The sequence below is a fragment of the Scyliorhinus torazame genome, chromosome 17 (genome assembly GCF_047496885.1).
Source record: "Scyliorhinus torazame isolate Kashiwa2021f chromosome 17, sScyTor2.1, whole genome shotgun sequence".
Lineage (NCBI taxonomy): Eukaryota > Metazoa > Chordata > Chondrichthyes > Carcharhiniformes > Scyliorhinidae > Scyliorhinus > Scyliorhinus torazame.
This window is the reverse complement of record NC_092723.1, coordinates 26,856,808-26,872,416: the sequence shown is the minus strand read 5'-3', so window position 1 is coordinate 26,872,416 and position 15,609 is coordinate 26,856,808. Positions and strand designations below refer to the sequence as shown.

The following is a 15,609-nucleotide window of genomic DNA, read 5'->3' as shown; positions in this document are numbered from 1 at the left end:
AGTGAGTGGAGTTGTTCCTGTTGTGTATAGATCAAAAAGCCAATGGAGTGGTTAACACAGAGACAGGTTAATATTCCGGGCGGTGAGAAAGGCTTCACTGACCCTCAGCAACCTGTCAACGAGACCAAACTGATGGGTGAATTGAGAAATCCCTGCGTGTGGGACAGGAGCAAACTGTTGCTGCGCCTGAGGACTCAACCCATTTGGGAAGGAGAGCAGGCAGGAGTTGTTCCCGTATGTTTTTGATGCCAGGCAGTCTAGCGGCTCAATGAACCAGGTGGTCAGTCTGTGTGTGTGGGATTGATTCAGTCTGTGTGTGTGTGGGGGGGGATCTCAGGGCGGCTCCCATCCTTTCCCACCCTTTCCCACTCTCTCTCTCCAATTGCTGCCAACATCAGTATCACAGTCACTGCTCGCTCTGATTCCACCCGATCGCCCTGTCCCCTCTCCAGTAACTTGATCCGGGCTCAAAAGAAAAAAAAAACAAGCGCCGAAATAAAAGCCGATGCTCCTCGGGGGGAGATTTGGAGAGTGAGTGAAGCCAGAGGCTCCGTATGATAAGCTCCGTGTGTGTTTCATCTTACCGGGGACGCAAGCCAGGGAATAAAGCTCCTTCTAAACCATGTCTGAAAGCAGAGATGGCCAAGGGAGAGGACAGCGAGAGGATCACCATTAACGTGGGTGGAACCAGGCATGAGACGTACAAAAGCACCTTGCAGACACTGCCGGGGACCCGGCTGGCTGTGCTCACCGAGCCCGGAGCCCAGGGAAACTTCGACTTCGACCACAAGTCCAGGCAGTTCTTCTTTGACCGCCACCCGGGCATCTTCGCCTACGTCCTGAATTACTACCGGACGGGCAAGCTGCATTGCCCGGCGGATGTGTGCGGACCCCTGTTTGAGGAAGAGCTGGCTTTCTGGGGGCTGGACGAGACCGATGTGGAACCCTGCTGTTGGATATCTTACCGGCAGCACCGGGAAGCGGAGGAGGCTCTGGACATCTTCCAGCCCCCCGATGGGAATTGCGACGGCGCCGAGAGGGACGAGGATACGGGCGTGGAGCCGGACCCCGGCCGGAGTCTGGGTCTCGGGGAGGGGAACTCCAAGCCCTCGGCTCCTGGCAACTGTTGGAGGAAGTGGCGACCCAAAATCTGGGCACTTTTTGAAGACCCTTATTCCTCTCGGGCAGCAAGGGTAAGGAAGGGGTTAACGCCCTCTGGTCAATTTCACCGGCTCTTTAGTCAATTTCTGATAAAGAACACTACCGAGATTGCCACAGGTTTGCATTTGCACATTGCCATTCATTGAGTAAAACGTGAAGCAGAATTTTTACACAAGCTCATTGACTAAAGCCCGTCTTATGGTTCAACGAAAATCATCTTTATAATTTAACTAAATAAAATTAAACGACAGAAACCCGGGCTTGGGGTGGGGGGCAATTGGAATTCAAACCCTTGTTGAATCAACTCATTTCTGACACTCACCAGCCTGGTCTGAAGTAAGGAATATTTGAAACCTGTTTTAAATGAAAGGCTGATCGGTCAGCCCTTAGTTGAGGTCTGGGAGGACCAGCGAATGACTTCGGGGCTGAGTGTTCAGCACCAGCACTTCAATGCACAGCCATTGTAAATCAGAGCGAGGGAGTTCTGTCAATTATTCAGCAATACATCTTGAGTTCTTCACTACGATTCCACTTTTCGAAAGCTATACCCACCCGTTCGGTATCTATGGCTTGAAAGGGAGTGGAACGAAGATCCAGACACAGGGAGACACAGAGGCGTACACAGACACCCATCCAGACAGAGACACAGGCAGACACCCACCCAAACATAGACACAGACAGACGGACACTCATCCAGACACACAGAAACACACGCAGACAGGCACATAAAAAGAGACACATACAGACATCCACCTAGAAAGACAGAGACACAGATAGACACACACCCAGACATACATGTAGGCAGACAGACAGACGCATATAGCCATAACACATATAGACAGACAGACGTAAACACAGACACCCAGACATGGATGTGGATACAGACATGTACACAAACACACCAATATAAACACACACACTATTTAAGATGTGAATAGAGACAGGGAAAATACTAGAATTCTGTACAGCTGTTTACTGGGAGCAGCCTCCTTGGTTCCTCAAAGGTTAATCTGAGAGCCAGACACACACGCTTTCTGCCTATGAAGATGACCAAAGATAATTGAGCCAGTTAGAGGACAAAATGGCATCAAATTCAGCAAAATCAGTGGCACAGTGGTTAGCACTGCTGCCTCATAGTGCCAGGGTGCGGGGTTCAATTCTGGCCTTGGATGACTGTGTGGAGTCTGCACGTTCTCCCCGTGTCTGTGTGGGTTTCCTCTAGGTGCTCTGGTTTGCTCCCACAGTCCAAAGATGTGCAGGTTAGTTGGACTGTCCACGCCTAAATTGCCCCTTAGTGTCCAAAACTTGGGTGGAGTTACGGGGATAGGGCGGGCTATTGGGCCTGAGTAGGGTGCTCTTTCAGAGGGTTGGTGCAGACTCGATGGGCCGAATGACCTCCTTTTGCACTGTAGAGATTCTATGGAAACATCTACTGGCTCAGAGAAACATAACAAGTGGTAGAATGGGGTTATCTGTCCACGACAATTGGAACAGGAACAGATGTCCACCAGACGTGTTCTTAAATTAAGATTCAGTCTGAAATTAACCAATTAATTATTGAATGGGCTGAAAATGTTGAGGAAGAAAAGTTATTTCTGATTTTTTTTAAATACACTGTATATTGAACGTGTTTTCAACCATTGAGCAGCTGTGATAACACAAGTCGTGACTTTGTTGTGTCACATTGGGCTCATGGCGTACCATAGGGTCCCTGACTGTTGTAGTGCACATGAATGATCTAGACATGAATGTGGGAGGTATGATAAATTCATAGATGACACAAAAAATGGTGGCATAGTAAATAGTGAGGAGGAAAGCCTTAGATTACAGGATGATATATAGACCGGCTGGTTATACGGGCAGAGCAGTGGAAAATGGAATTCAACCCTACTAAGGGTGAGGTGATACATTTTGTGAGGACTAACAAGGCAAGGGAACATGCAAGGAATGGTAGGATGCTAGGAAATACAGAGGGACCTTGGGGTGCATGTCCAAAGCTCCCTGAAGGCAGCAGGGCAGGTAGATAAGGACAGGCCAGGTGGTTAAGAAGGCATTTGGGGCACTTATTAGCCGAGGCATAGAATATAAGAACAGGGAAGCTATGATAAAGCTGTATAAAACACTCGTTGGGCCACAATTAGATTATTATGTGCTGCTCTGGTCGTCACACTCTGAGAAGGATGTGATTGCACTAGAAAGGGTGCAGAGGAGATTCACCAGGATGTTGCCTGGGCTGGAGCGTTTCAGCTATGAGGAGAGGCTGGTTAGGCTGGGGTTGTTTTCCTTCGAGCACAGAAGGCTGAGGGTGGGTCTGATCGAGGTGTGCAAAATTATGAGGGATTGACATGGTAGATAGGAAGAAACGTTTCCCCTTAGCAGAGAGGTCAGTAATCAGGGGGCATAGATTTTAAGTTAAGGAGCAGGAATTTAGAGGGGATTTGCAGAAGAGTCTGTAAAGTAACAGGGGTATTTTATTGTGCTTGTGTATAGTGGACAGCACGGTAGCACAGTGGCTTCACAGCTCCAGGGTCCCAGGGCCGATTCCCGCTTGGGTCACTGTCTGTGCGGAGTCTGCACATTCTCCCCATGTGTGCGTGGGTTTCCTGCGGCTGCTCCAGTTTCCTCCCACAGTCCAAAGATGTGCAGGTTGGGTGGATTGGCCATGGTAAGTTAGTGTCCAAAAAGGTCAGGTGGGGTTGCTGTGTTCAGGGGATAGGGGTGAGGTGTGGCCTTAAGTCGGGTGCTCTTTCCAAGAGCCGGTGCAGACTCGATGGTCAGAATGGCCTCCTTCTGCACTGTAAATTCTATGATTCTGTGATAAAAGGACAGTCCTCTCATTGAAGCAAGATAAGGTCAGGGTTTTGAAAGATGGACATAGCTCATGTGCAGGGGTGTGAATAAAGCTTGCGAGGAGGAATGATCAAATTCATGGTCAAAGAGCAGGCATTTGTAACAGGGTGGAGAGGTAATAAAGTGAGATTAATCAAACCTAGACTAAGAGTCAACAATAGAAAAGGGAAATTGTGGTTGGGGGGGGGGGTTTACCTGGGAACACCACCACCTGTAAAGTTCCCCTCCAAGTCACTCACTATCCTGACTTGGGAATATATCATCGTTCCTTCAGTGTCACTGGATCAGAATCCTGGAACTCCCTCCCTAACAGCATTGTGGGTACACCTACACCTCAGGGGCTGCAGGGGTCAAGAAGGCACCTTCTGAAGGCCACTAGGGATGGACAATAAATGGTGACATAGACAGAGACAGCCACATCCCACAGAACAATAAAAAAAGACAGACTTGAGGACACTTTGGGAGGAGGGAAATGTAGAGAACGTGAAGTTTGAAATAGTTCAGTATTTACCAGATTAACATGGATTAATATAGAACATAGAGTGCAGAAGGAGGCTATTCGGCCCATCGAGTCTACACCAACCCACTTAAGCCCACACTGCCATCCTTTCATCGTAACCCAATAAATCTTTTGGTCACGAAGGACAATTTATCATGGCCAATCCACCTAACCTGCACGTCTTTGGACTGTGGGAGGAAACCAGAGCACCCGGAGGAAACCCACGCAGACACGGGGAGAATGTGCAGACTGTGCACAGACAGTGTCCCAGCGGGGAATCGAACCTGGGACCCTGGCGCTGTGAAGCCACTTGTGCTACCGTGCTGCCCACTATATGTCAGGCTGGAGGTTGTTTAAGGGCTGATTGAATGTGCCTGTGAGAAGTGGCGTATTATTGCAGAACAGCACCAGTTATGTTGGAAAATATAGACGAGATTCTCCCTTCATCAAAATGTGCTTCACAAACTGTTCCCATTCACAAAAGCTGGATGCAGGTAAGAATCAAAATCTGGTAGAAACAGCTCATCGCTTCAACTATTTTGATTCTGTAATACAATTGGTGCAGATTTCACTTGAGAAATTGTTGTAAACAATAATAATATCAGAAAATCCACTCGACATTAAAAATTTTCCAGATGCATTTACTCATTACGTGTCGGATTACTTGGCTCCCAAGCACACATTAGCAACTTTGAAAAGCATTTCACTTACGAATGAGCTCAATCCTTCATTTAACAAATGCATTGTCAAGAAACAATCTGAGCAAAACACACCAACTGTGTCTGGTTAGATCAGTCGGTGCAGGTTAATGGTGGAGTCCAGGGGGCTACTGATTGGCCACGGCAACCATCTGTCAGAGAGAGGGGAAATAGCGAGTGTTCCATCTCAGAGACAGAGCCCCCCCTCCCTGCTCAGAACCCCCCCCTCCCTGCTCAGAGACGAACCCCCCCCTCCCTGCTCAGAGACGGACCCCCCCCTCCCTGCTCAGAGACAGACCCCCCCTCCCTGCTCAGAGACAGACCCCCCCCCTCCCTGCTCAGAACCAGCCCTCCCTGCTCAGAGACGAACCCCCCTCCTCCCTGCTCAGAGACGAACCACCCCCGTGCTCAGAGACAGACCCCCCCTCCCTGCTCAGAGACAGACCCCCCCCCCCCCCGCTCAGAGACGACCCCCCCCCCCTGCTCAGAGACAGACCCCCCTCCCTGCTCAGAGACCCCCCCCCTCCCTGCTCAGAGACAGACCCCCCTTCCTGCTCAGAGACAGACCCCCCTCCCTGCTCAGAGACAGACCCCCCCTCCCTGCTCAGAGACAGACCCCCCCTCCCTGCTCAGAGACAGACCCCCCTTCCTGCTCAGAGACAGACCCCCCTCCCTGCTCAGAGACAGACCCCCCTTCCTGCTCAGAGACAGAACCCCCCCTCCCTGCTCAGAGACAGACCCCCCCTCTCTGCTCAGAGACAGACCCCCCCGCTCAGAGACAGACCCCCCTGCTCAGAGACTGACCCCCCCCCTCCTCAGAGACAGACCCCCCCTTCCTGCTCAGAGACAGACCCCCCACCTCCCTGCTCAGAGACAGACCCCCCCTCCCTGCTCAGAGACAGACCCCCCTCCCTGCTCAGAGACAGACCCCCCACCTCCCTGCTCAGAGACAGACCCCCCCTGCTCAGAGACATACCCCCCCCTGCTCAGAGACAGACCCCCCCTCCCTGCTCAGAGACAGACCCCCCCTCCCTGCTCAGAGACAGACCCACCCCCTCCCTGCTCAGAGACAGACCCCCCCTCCCTGCTCAGAGACAGACCCCCACCTCCCTGCTCAGAGACAGACCCCCCCTCCCTGCTCAGAGACAGACCCCCACCTCCCTGCTCAGAGACAGACCCCCCCTCCCTGCTCAGAGACAGACACCCCCTCCCTGCTCAGAGACAGGCCCCCCCTCCCTGCTCAGAGGCATACCCCCCCCCTGCTCAGAGACAGACCCCACCTCCCTGCTCAGAGACAGACCCCCCCTGCTCAGAGACAGACCACCCTCCCTGCTCAGAGACAGACCCCCACCTCCCTGCTCAGAGACAGACCCCCCCTCCCTGCTCAGAGACAGACCCACCCCCTCCCTGCTCAGAGACAGACCCCCCCTTCCTGCTCAGAGACCGACCCCCCCTCCCTGCTCAGAGACAGACACCCCCGCTCAGAGACAGACCCCCCCTCCCTGCTCAGAGACAGACCCCCCCTCCCTGCTCAGAGACAGACCCCCCCTCCCTGCTCAGAGACAGACCCCCCACCTCCCTGCTCAGAGACAGACCCCCCCTGCTCAGAGACATACCCCCCCCTGCTCAGAGACAGACCCCACCTCCCTGCTCAGAGACAGACCCCCCTCCCTGCTCAGAGACAGACCCCCCCTCCCTGCTCAGAGACAGACCCCCTCCCCTCCCCTCCCCCCCCTCCCCTCTCCCCTCCCTCCCCCTCCCCTCCCTCCCCCTCCCCTCCCCATCCCCTCCCCCTCCCCCCTCCCCCGGTGGACTGGCCAGAAATGGACGGCCGCTCGGCCCATCAGGGCCCAGAGAATTGCCGGGGGGGGGGGGGGGCGTTGGCCGGTGTGGCGTGATCCCCGCCCCGGCCCGAAAGCCGGCAGCGGAGAATACGGCAGCTGCCGTCGGAGTGGCGGGATGGGATCCCCCAGGGGATTCTCCAACCTTGCGGGGGGGGTCAGAGAATCCCGGCCCTTATATTCATCAATTAAGTCACCTCGTACTCTGCTGAACTCCAGTAAATACAAGCCTAGCCTGTGCAACCTTTTCTCATAGGACAAGCCACCCATACTAGCTACTATTCTAGTAAGCATTCTCCTAAACACTGGCTATACCTGCGCACTAACCTTTTGTGATTCATACACTAGGACACCCAGATCCCTCTGCACCTCAGAGCTCTGCAATCTCTCACTATTTCAATACTGTGCAGAATTCTCCCAAACAAATTCTAAATGTGATCTCCGGGTGTGATTCGTGCCGGGCGGCTGAGCACGACCCAGATCACAATTCCTACGCTTCAAAGTTATTGTGGAGCCAGGGTGAGAAAAAAAAGGCGCCCTGATCTCAGAAAATAACACTACACCCGCCCCCTAATCGCTAGCAAGGCTCCTTCCCCAATCGCTGAGAGGTCTCCCTCCCCAAATAACTGACACCCCACTATGGGTTCGCCAAAGGCCTCCCATCTTCAGGGTCCTCCTTCGAGACCCTCCCCCTTCAGGTTCTGCCCCTTGGCAGTGCCAGGTCAGTACTACCAGTGTGCCAGGATGCAGCTCTCCTACAGAGCACCTGGTCCTTATAAGGACTTCAGAACAGACTAAGCCCCAGCAGTGGTCAGAGACAACATATGCCCAAAAGAGGAAGAAAATCAGAGTTAATGCCCATAAAGAGCTTTAAAACAAAGCTTTCCCTGCTTTGAAATAGCCTGGACCTATCAATCAATAGACGTAAAAGGTAATGGACTATGGAATTGAATGTAAACAATGCAGTTCAAAGATTTCAGACTTCTCAGCAATCCCAGAGGCTTGAAAAGGTTAAAGGGGAATGAAATTGAATGTGCAAAAAACTTCAAAGGGAAGACTTTTACCTTCAATTAACAGTTCATTGAAATTAATGTGCTGGGAGAGAGTTTAAAGGCTTTCAAGGCTATAGAAGGAAAACTTGCCATATGGCCACCATACTGGGAAAGGCCCCTGACCTGAGCCCCTCCAACCCAACCCAAGCCCCCCTGACCCCTCCTCCATGGAGGCACCCCCCTTGTAATCCTGGAGGTAAGTGCTGAGAAGGTATTTACCCACTTTTTCCCCATCAGTATCCTTGGCACCTGGTTCATACGTTTAGGGACCAGTAGTGATTTGGAAGACTTTCAGCTGGGGGGGGGGGGGTGGGGGGGGGGTGGGGGGGGGGGGTGCAGGAGCATTCTGGGAAGCCGCACATTCCACTTCAATCTCGCTAATGAAATTGAAATGGATGCTAACGGATTTTGATCAGGTTCCCGTTGTTCTGGGTAGTGTGCCAAATGCCCGATTCAATGGACCAGCGGGAATTCCTGCGAAGTCTAACAGTCCTGGAGATTCGCCCCAAATATGCATCTTCTTTATTCTTCCTGTCAAAGTGGACAATTTCACATTTTCCCACATTATACTCCATTGATCAGATCCTTGCCCACTCACTTAATCTACTTTTACCCCTTTGTAGCCTCATTGTGTCCACTTCAGTACTTTCCTATTTATCTTCACTCCATTAGCGGATTTAGCAACCATCAGCGGAATTCTCCATCGGAGGAATCCTCCAGTCCGCAGGCAGCACACCCACACCTGTGGGTTTCCCGACAGTGTGAGATGTCCATATTGGGAAATCCCATTGGCTGGCTGTAGGAACAGAGAATCCCGTTGCCGGTGGGGGGCACGCAGTGCCAGAAGGCGCGGCTGATGGACCGGAAAATCCTGACCATATCTTTAATCCTTTCATGAAAGTCATTTATATCAATTGCAAAAAGTGGCAGCACTATTCCTGTGGCACACTATTTGTTATATCATGCCAACCAGAAAAAGATCAATTTATGCCTATTCTGTATTCGCTTTGAGCTAGATAATCTTCTATCCATGTTACCCCTATACCATGAGATTATTTTCCCGCAATAACTTTTGATGTGGCACTATATTAAATTCTTTCTGGAAATCTAAGTACAGTGCAACCACCAGTTCCCCTTCATTCACAACACATCTCTACAGGGATGGTGCAGGAGGGAGCGTTTCAGATTTCTGGATAATTGGGGCTTATTCTGGGGTCGGTGGGATCTCTACAAACAGGATGGTCTACACCTGGACCAGAGGGGTACCAATATCCTGGGGGGGAAATTTGCTAATGCTCTTCGGGAGGGTTTAAACTAGTTCAGCAGGGGCTTGGGAACCTGAATTGTAGCTCCAGTATACAGGAGGTTGAGAGTAGTGAGGTCATGAGTAAGGTTTCAAAGTTGCAGGAGTGTACCGGCAGGCATGAAGGTGGTTTAAAGTGTGTCTTCTTCAATGCCAGGAGCATCCGGAATAAGGTGGGTGAAATTGCGGCATGGGTTGGTACATGGGACTTCGATGTTGTGGCCATTTTGGAGACATGGATAGAGCAGGGACAGGAATGATTGTTGCAGGTGCCGGGGTTTAGATATTTCAGTAAGCTCAGGGAAGGTGGTAAAAGAGGTGGAGGGTTGGCATTGTTAGTCAAGGACAGTATTACGGTGGCAGAAAGGACGTTTGATGAGGATTCGTCTACTGAGGTAGTATGGGCTGAGGTTAGAAACAAGAAAGGAGAGGTCACCCTGTTAGGGGTTTTCTATAGGCCTCTGAAAAGTTCCAGAGATGTAGAGGAAAGGATTGCAAAGATGCTTCTGGATAGGAGCAAAAGCAACAGGATAGTTGTTATGGGGGACTTTAACTTTCCAAATGTTGACTGGAAACGTTATAATTCGAGTACTTTAGTTAGGTCCGTTTTTGTCCAATGTGTGCAGGAGGGTTTCCTGACACAGTATGTAGATAGGCCAACGAGAGGCGAGGCCTGTTTAGATTTGGTACTGGGTAATGAACCAGGACAGGTGTTAGATTTGGAGGTAGGTGAGCACTTTGGAGATAGTGACCACAATTTGATTACGTTTACTTTAGTGATGGAAATGGATAGGTATATACTGCAGGGAAATAGTTATATCTGGGGGAAAGGCAATTATGATGCGATGAGGCAAGACTTAGGATGCATCGGATGGAGAGGAAAACTGCAGGGGCTGGGCACAATGGAAATGTGGAGCTTGTTCAAGGAACAGCTACTGCATGTCCTTGATAAGTATGTACCTGTCAGGCAGGGAGGAAGTGGTTGAGCAAGGGAACTGTGGTTTACTAAAACAGTCGAAACACTTGTCAAAAGGATGAAGGAGGCTTATGTAAAGATGAGACATGAAGGTTCAGTTAGGGCGCTCGAGAGTTACAAGTTAGCTAGGAAGGACCTAAAGAGAGAGATAAGAAGAGCTAGGAGGGGACATGAGAAGTCTTTGGCAGGTAGGATCAAGGATAACCCTAAAGCTTTCTATAGATATGTCAGGAATAAAAGAATGACTAGGGTAAGAGTAGGGCCAGTCAAGGACAGTAGCGGGACGTTGTGTGTGGAGTCCGAGGAGATAGGAGAGGTGCTAAATGAATATTTTTTGTCAGTATTCACACAGGAAAAAGATAATGTTGTCGAGGAGAATACTGAGATTCAGGCTACTAGACTAGAAAGGCTTGAGGTTGATAAGGAGGAGGTGTTAGCAATTCTGGAAAGTGTGAAAATAGATAAGTCCCCTGGGCCGGATGGGATTTATCCTAGGATTCTCTGGGAAGCTGGGGAGGAGATTGCTGAGCCTTTGGCTTTGATCATTAAGTCATCTTTGTCTACAGGAATAGTGCCAGAAGACTGGAGAATAGCAAATGTTGTCCCCTTTTTCAAGAAGGGAAGTAGAGACAACCCCGGTAACTATAGACCAGTGAGCCTTACTTCTGTTGTGGTCAAAATCTTGGAAAGGTTTATAAGAGATAGGATGTATAATCATCTGGAAAGGAATAATTTGATTAGAGATAGTCAACACGGTTTTGTGAAGGGTAGGTCGTGCCTCACAAACCTTATTGAGTTCTTTGAGAAGGTGACCAAACAGGTGGATGAGGGTAAAGCAGTTAATGTGGTGTATATGGATTTCAGTAAAGCATTTGATAAGGTTCCCCATGGTAGGCTACTGCAGAAAATACGGAGGCATGGGATTCAGGGTGATTTAGTAGTTTGTATCAGAAATTGGCTAGCTGGAAGAAGACAAAGGGTGGTGGTTGATGGGAAATGTTCAGACTGGAGTCCAGTTATTAGTGGTGTACCACAAGGATCTGTTTTGGGGCCACTGCTGTTTGTCATTTTTATAAATGACCTGGAGGAGGGCGTAGAAGGATGGGTGAATAAATTTGCAGATGACACTAAAGTCAGTGGAGTTGTGGACAGTGCGGAAGGATGTTACAAGTTACAGAAGGACATAGATAAGCTGCAGCGCTGGGCTGAGAGGTGGCAAATTGAGTTTAATGCAGAAAAGTGTGAGGTGATTCATTTTGGAAGGAATAACAGGAAGACAGAGTACTGGGCTAATGGTAAGATTCTTGGCAGTGTGGATGAGCAGAGGGATCTCAGTGTCCATGTACATAGATCCCTGAAAGTTGCCACCCAGGTTGAGAGGGTTGTTAAGAAGGCGTATGGTGTGTTAGTTTTTATTGGCAGAGGGATTGAGTTTCGGAGCCATGAGGTCATGTTACAGCTGTACAAAACTCTGGTGCGGCCGCATTTGGAGTATTGCGTGCAATTCTGGTCGCCGCATTATAGGAAGGATGTGGAAGCATTGGAAAGGGCGCAGAGGAGATTTACCAGAATGTTGCCTGGTATGGAGGGAAGATCTTATGAGGAAAGGCTGAGGATGCAGAGCTGGGCTGAGAAGTGGCAGATGGAGTTTAACCCTGAAAAGTGTGAGGTTGTCCATTTTGGAAGGACAAATATGAATGCGGAATACAGGGTTAACGGTAGAGTTCTTGGCAATGTGGAGGAGCAGAGAGACCTTGGGGTCTATGTTCATACATCTTTGAAAGTTGCCACTCAAGTGGATAGAGCTGTGAAGAAGGCCTGTGGTGTGCTCGCGTTCATTAACAGAGGGATTGAATTTAAGAGCCGTGAGGTGATGATGCAGCTGTACAAAACTTTGGTAAGGCCACATTTGGAGTACTGTGTACAGTTCTGGTCACCTCATTTTAGGAAGGATGTGGAAGCTTTGGAAAAGGTGCAAAGAAGATTTACCAGGATATTGCCTGGAATGGAGAGTAGGTCTTATGAGGAAAGGTTGAGGGTGCTAGGCCTTTTCTCATTAGAACGGAGAAGGATGAGGGGCGACTTGATAGAGGTTTATAAGATGATCAGGGGAATAGATAGAGTAGACAGTCAGAGACTTTTTCCCCGGGTGGAACAAACCACTACAAGGGGACATAAATTTAAGGTGAAAGGTGGAAGATATAGGAGGGATATCAGAGGTAGGTTCTTTATCCAGAGAGTAGTGGGGGCATGGAATGCACTGCCTGTGGAAGTAGTTGAGTCGGAAACATTAGGGACCTTCAAGCAGCTATTGGATAGGTACATGGATTACGGTAAAATTATATAGTGTAGATTTATTTGTTCTTAAGGGCAGCACGGTAGCATTGTGGATAGCACAATTGCTTCACAGCTCCAGGGTCCCAGGTTCGATTCCGGCTTGGGTCACTGTCTGTGCGGAGTCTGCACGTCCTCCCCGTGTCTGCGTGGGTTTCCTCCGGGTGCTCCGGTTTCCTCCCACAGTCCAAAGATGTGCAGGGTAGGTGGATTGGCCATGATAAATTGCCCTTAGTGTCCAAAATTGCCCTTGGTGTTGGGTGGACGTGTTGAGTTTGGGTGGGGTGCTCTTTCCAAGAGCCGGTCCAGACTCAGGGGGCCGAATGGCCTCCTTCTGCACTGTAAATTCAATGATAATCTATGATTAATCTAGGACAAAGGTTCGGCACAACATCGTGGGCCGATGGGCCTGTTCTGTGCTGTATTTTCTATGTTCTATGTTCTATGACTTGAGGCTATTTTCGTTAGAGAGAAGAAGGTTAAGAGGTGACTTAATTGAGGCATACACGATGATCAGAGGATTGGATATGGTGGACAGTGAGAGCCTTTTTCCTCGGATGGTGATGTCTAGCATGAGGGGACATAGCTTTAAATTGAGGGGAGATAGATATAGGACAGATGTCAGAGGTAGGTTCTTTACTCAGAGAGTAGTAAGGGCGTGGAATGCCCTGCCTGCAACAGTAGTGGATTCGCCAACACTAAGGGCATTCAAATGGTCATTGGATAGGCATATGGATGATAAGGGAATAGTGTAGATGGGGTTTAGAGTGGTTTCACAGGTCGGCGCAACATCGAGGGCCGAAGGGCCTGTACTGCGCTGTAATGTTCTATGTTAATTCTTTAAAGAACGCCAATAAATTGGTTAAATATAATTACCCTTTCACTAAACCATGTTGACTCTGCCTGATTTCATTGAATTTTTCGCCCTGCTATATAACATCCTTAATAATATGTATGAACATTTTCCCTAAGACGTATCTTAAAGTCACTGGCCTGTAGTTTCCTGCTTTCTGTGTCCCTCCCTTTTTGAATAAAAGAGTTACATTCACTGTTTTCCAATCCAATGGAACCTTCCCCAAATCCAGGGAATTTTGTGAAATGTTGGGTGAGGACATCTATGAGGAGGTGGAACATCCAACTCATGAAAAACCCTGGCTTGTGACTGACCAATATGAGAAGACTTATTCAGGAAGGAACTGAACACGCCGAGAGACTTTGTCAGGATTATTCAGAAGCGAAGTCAAGGAGTCGGAGAGAAAACTCTAAACGCATCTACCCTCGCAGGTCCACCTGCTCCTCCATGTGGCAGAGTCCAGCATTCATGTATTGGACTTATCAGCCATCTAGGACCCATAGAACCAGAGTGCAACAAGTGTGGGGATAATATATGTCTATGTTTGTGTATCTGTACGTGTATATGCCTATGTTTGTAATTGCAGGTATGTGTCTATGCATAGGAAGAAACTTTCCCCCTTAGGTCAATAACCAGGAGGCATAGATTTAAGTTTATGGGCTGGACATTCAGAGGGGATTTGAGGAAAAACCTTTTCACCCAGAGGGTGGTGGGAATCTGGAACTCACTGTCTGAAAGGGTGGTAGAGGCGAGAACCTGCACAACATTTAAGAAGCATTTAGATGATTTGAAATGCCATAGAATACAGGGTTTCTAACCAAGTGATGGGAAATGGGATTAGATCAGGTAGGTGCAGACATGATGGGCTCAAGAGCCTTTTCTGGGCTGTATGACTCTGATTATGACTCGATATGGAGGTGCATGTATGTCTGTGTATGTGTGCAAGTACCTGCTTGCATGCACCTATCTGTGCGTGTGTGCCTCTGCATGCGTGTGTGTGTCTCTACGTGTGCCTTGGTGAGTTCCTGCAGTGCATCTTGTAGATGGTACACACGGCTGCCACTGTTCGTCGGTGGTAGAGGGAATGAATGTTTGTGGAAGGGGGAGCAATCAAGTGGGATGCTTTGCCCTGGATGGTGTCGAGCTATTTGAGTGTTGTGGTGCTGCACTTATCCAGGCAAGTGGAAAGTATTCCATTCCATTCCTGACTTGTGCCTTGTAGGTGGTGGACAGGCTTTGGAGAGTCAGGAGGTGAGTTACTCGCCGCAAGATTCCTAGTCTTTGATCTGTTCTGGCAGCCATATTATTTATATGGCTGGTCCAGTTCAGGTCTGGTCAATGGTAAGCCCACAGGATGTTGATATTGTTATGGGCCAGGGTTTAGAGAATCCCAAAGTGTATCATGGAGTTCACCTGACCCACAACGTTTAATAGATTGTGGTATGGGGAGCACACGGCTCACTCTACAGGTATGGTATAGCAGAAAATGGATTTTTAAAACAAAACAATGTTTATTCTATGGACTCAAGTTAACCTTTCTAAAACAAACAGTGAACATCTTAGCAACCTGTAAATCAAATACACCCCCCCAAAGAGTACAACACTAAGTAATCTGTATGCCGTCCTTTTAACAGCCAAAAGACTTAACAAACCTCCAAACAGGAGCACATCAGGGTTTACATTCAAGACTGAAAACATTTATACTTCTTCTGAATTCACCAAATGATCCATGGATAGTTTTTCATGGCAGAGATCAACAGCAGTGCAGCTCACAGACACACCCAAGCTTTCTCAAACTGAAACTAAAAAGCAGAAGTGGAGCTCAGCTCCACCCATACTCTGACATCACTCCAGTAACATGAGCAGCTCTCTTTCTTAAAGGTACATTTCTTAAACACCCATTTCTTAAAGGGTACTCTCACATGACACCTCCCCCCCAAGAAAAAAAACCAAACCACCAACTTCAAGATGGTTTCATTTTTCACCTTTTCACCATCCTTTAAGAAATGCACACAGTAAATATACTTGTTCGTTTAAAAAAA

The 15,609-nt window shown here is 49.0% G+C and overlaps 1 protein-coding gene across 1 annotated transcript in view; it reads left to right on the top strand.

The window, feature by feature from the left end:
- The first annotated feature begins 279 nt into the window (after window positions 1-279).
- Window positions 280-15,609, top strand: part of LOC140393794 (voltage-gated potassium channel KCNC1-like) — an 82,280-nt gene continuing 66,950 nt past the window's right edge. Inside the window, exon 1 of the mRNA XM_072480238.1 lies at window positions 280-1,193. Coding sequence (XP_072336339.1) covers window positions 555-1,193 — 639 coding nt within the window. The 5' untranslated portion in view covers window positions 280-554. The remainder of the gene's footprint in view (window positions 1,194-15,609) is intronic.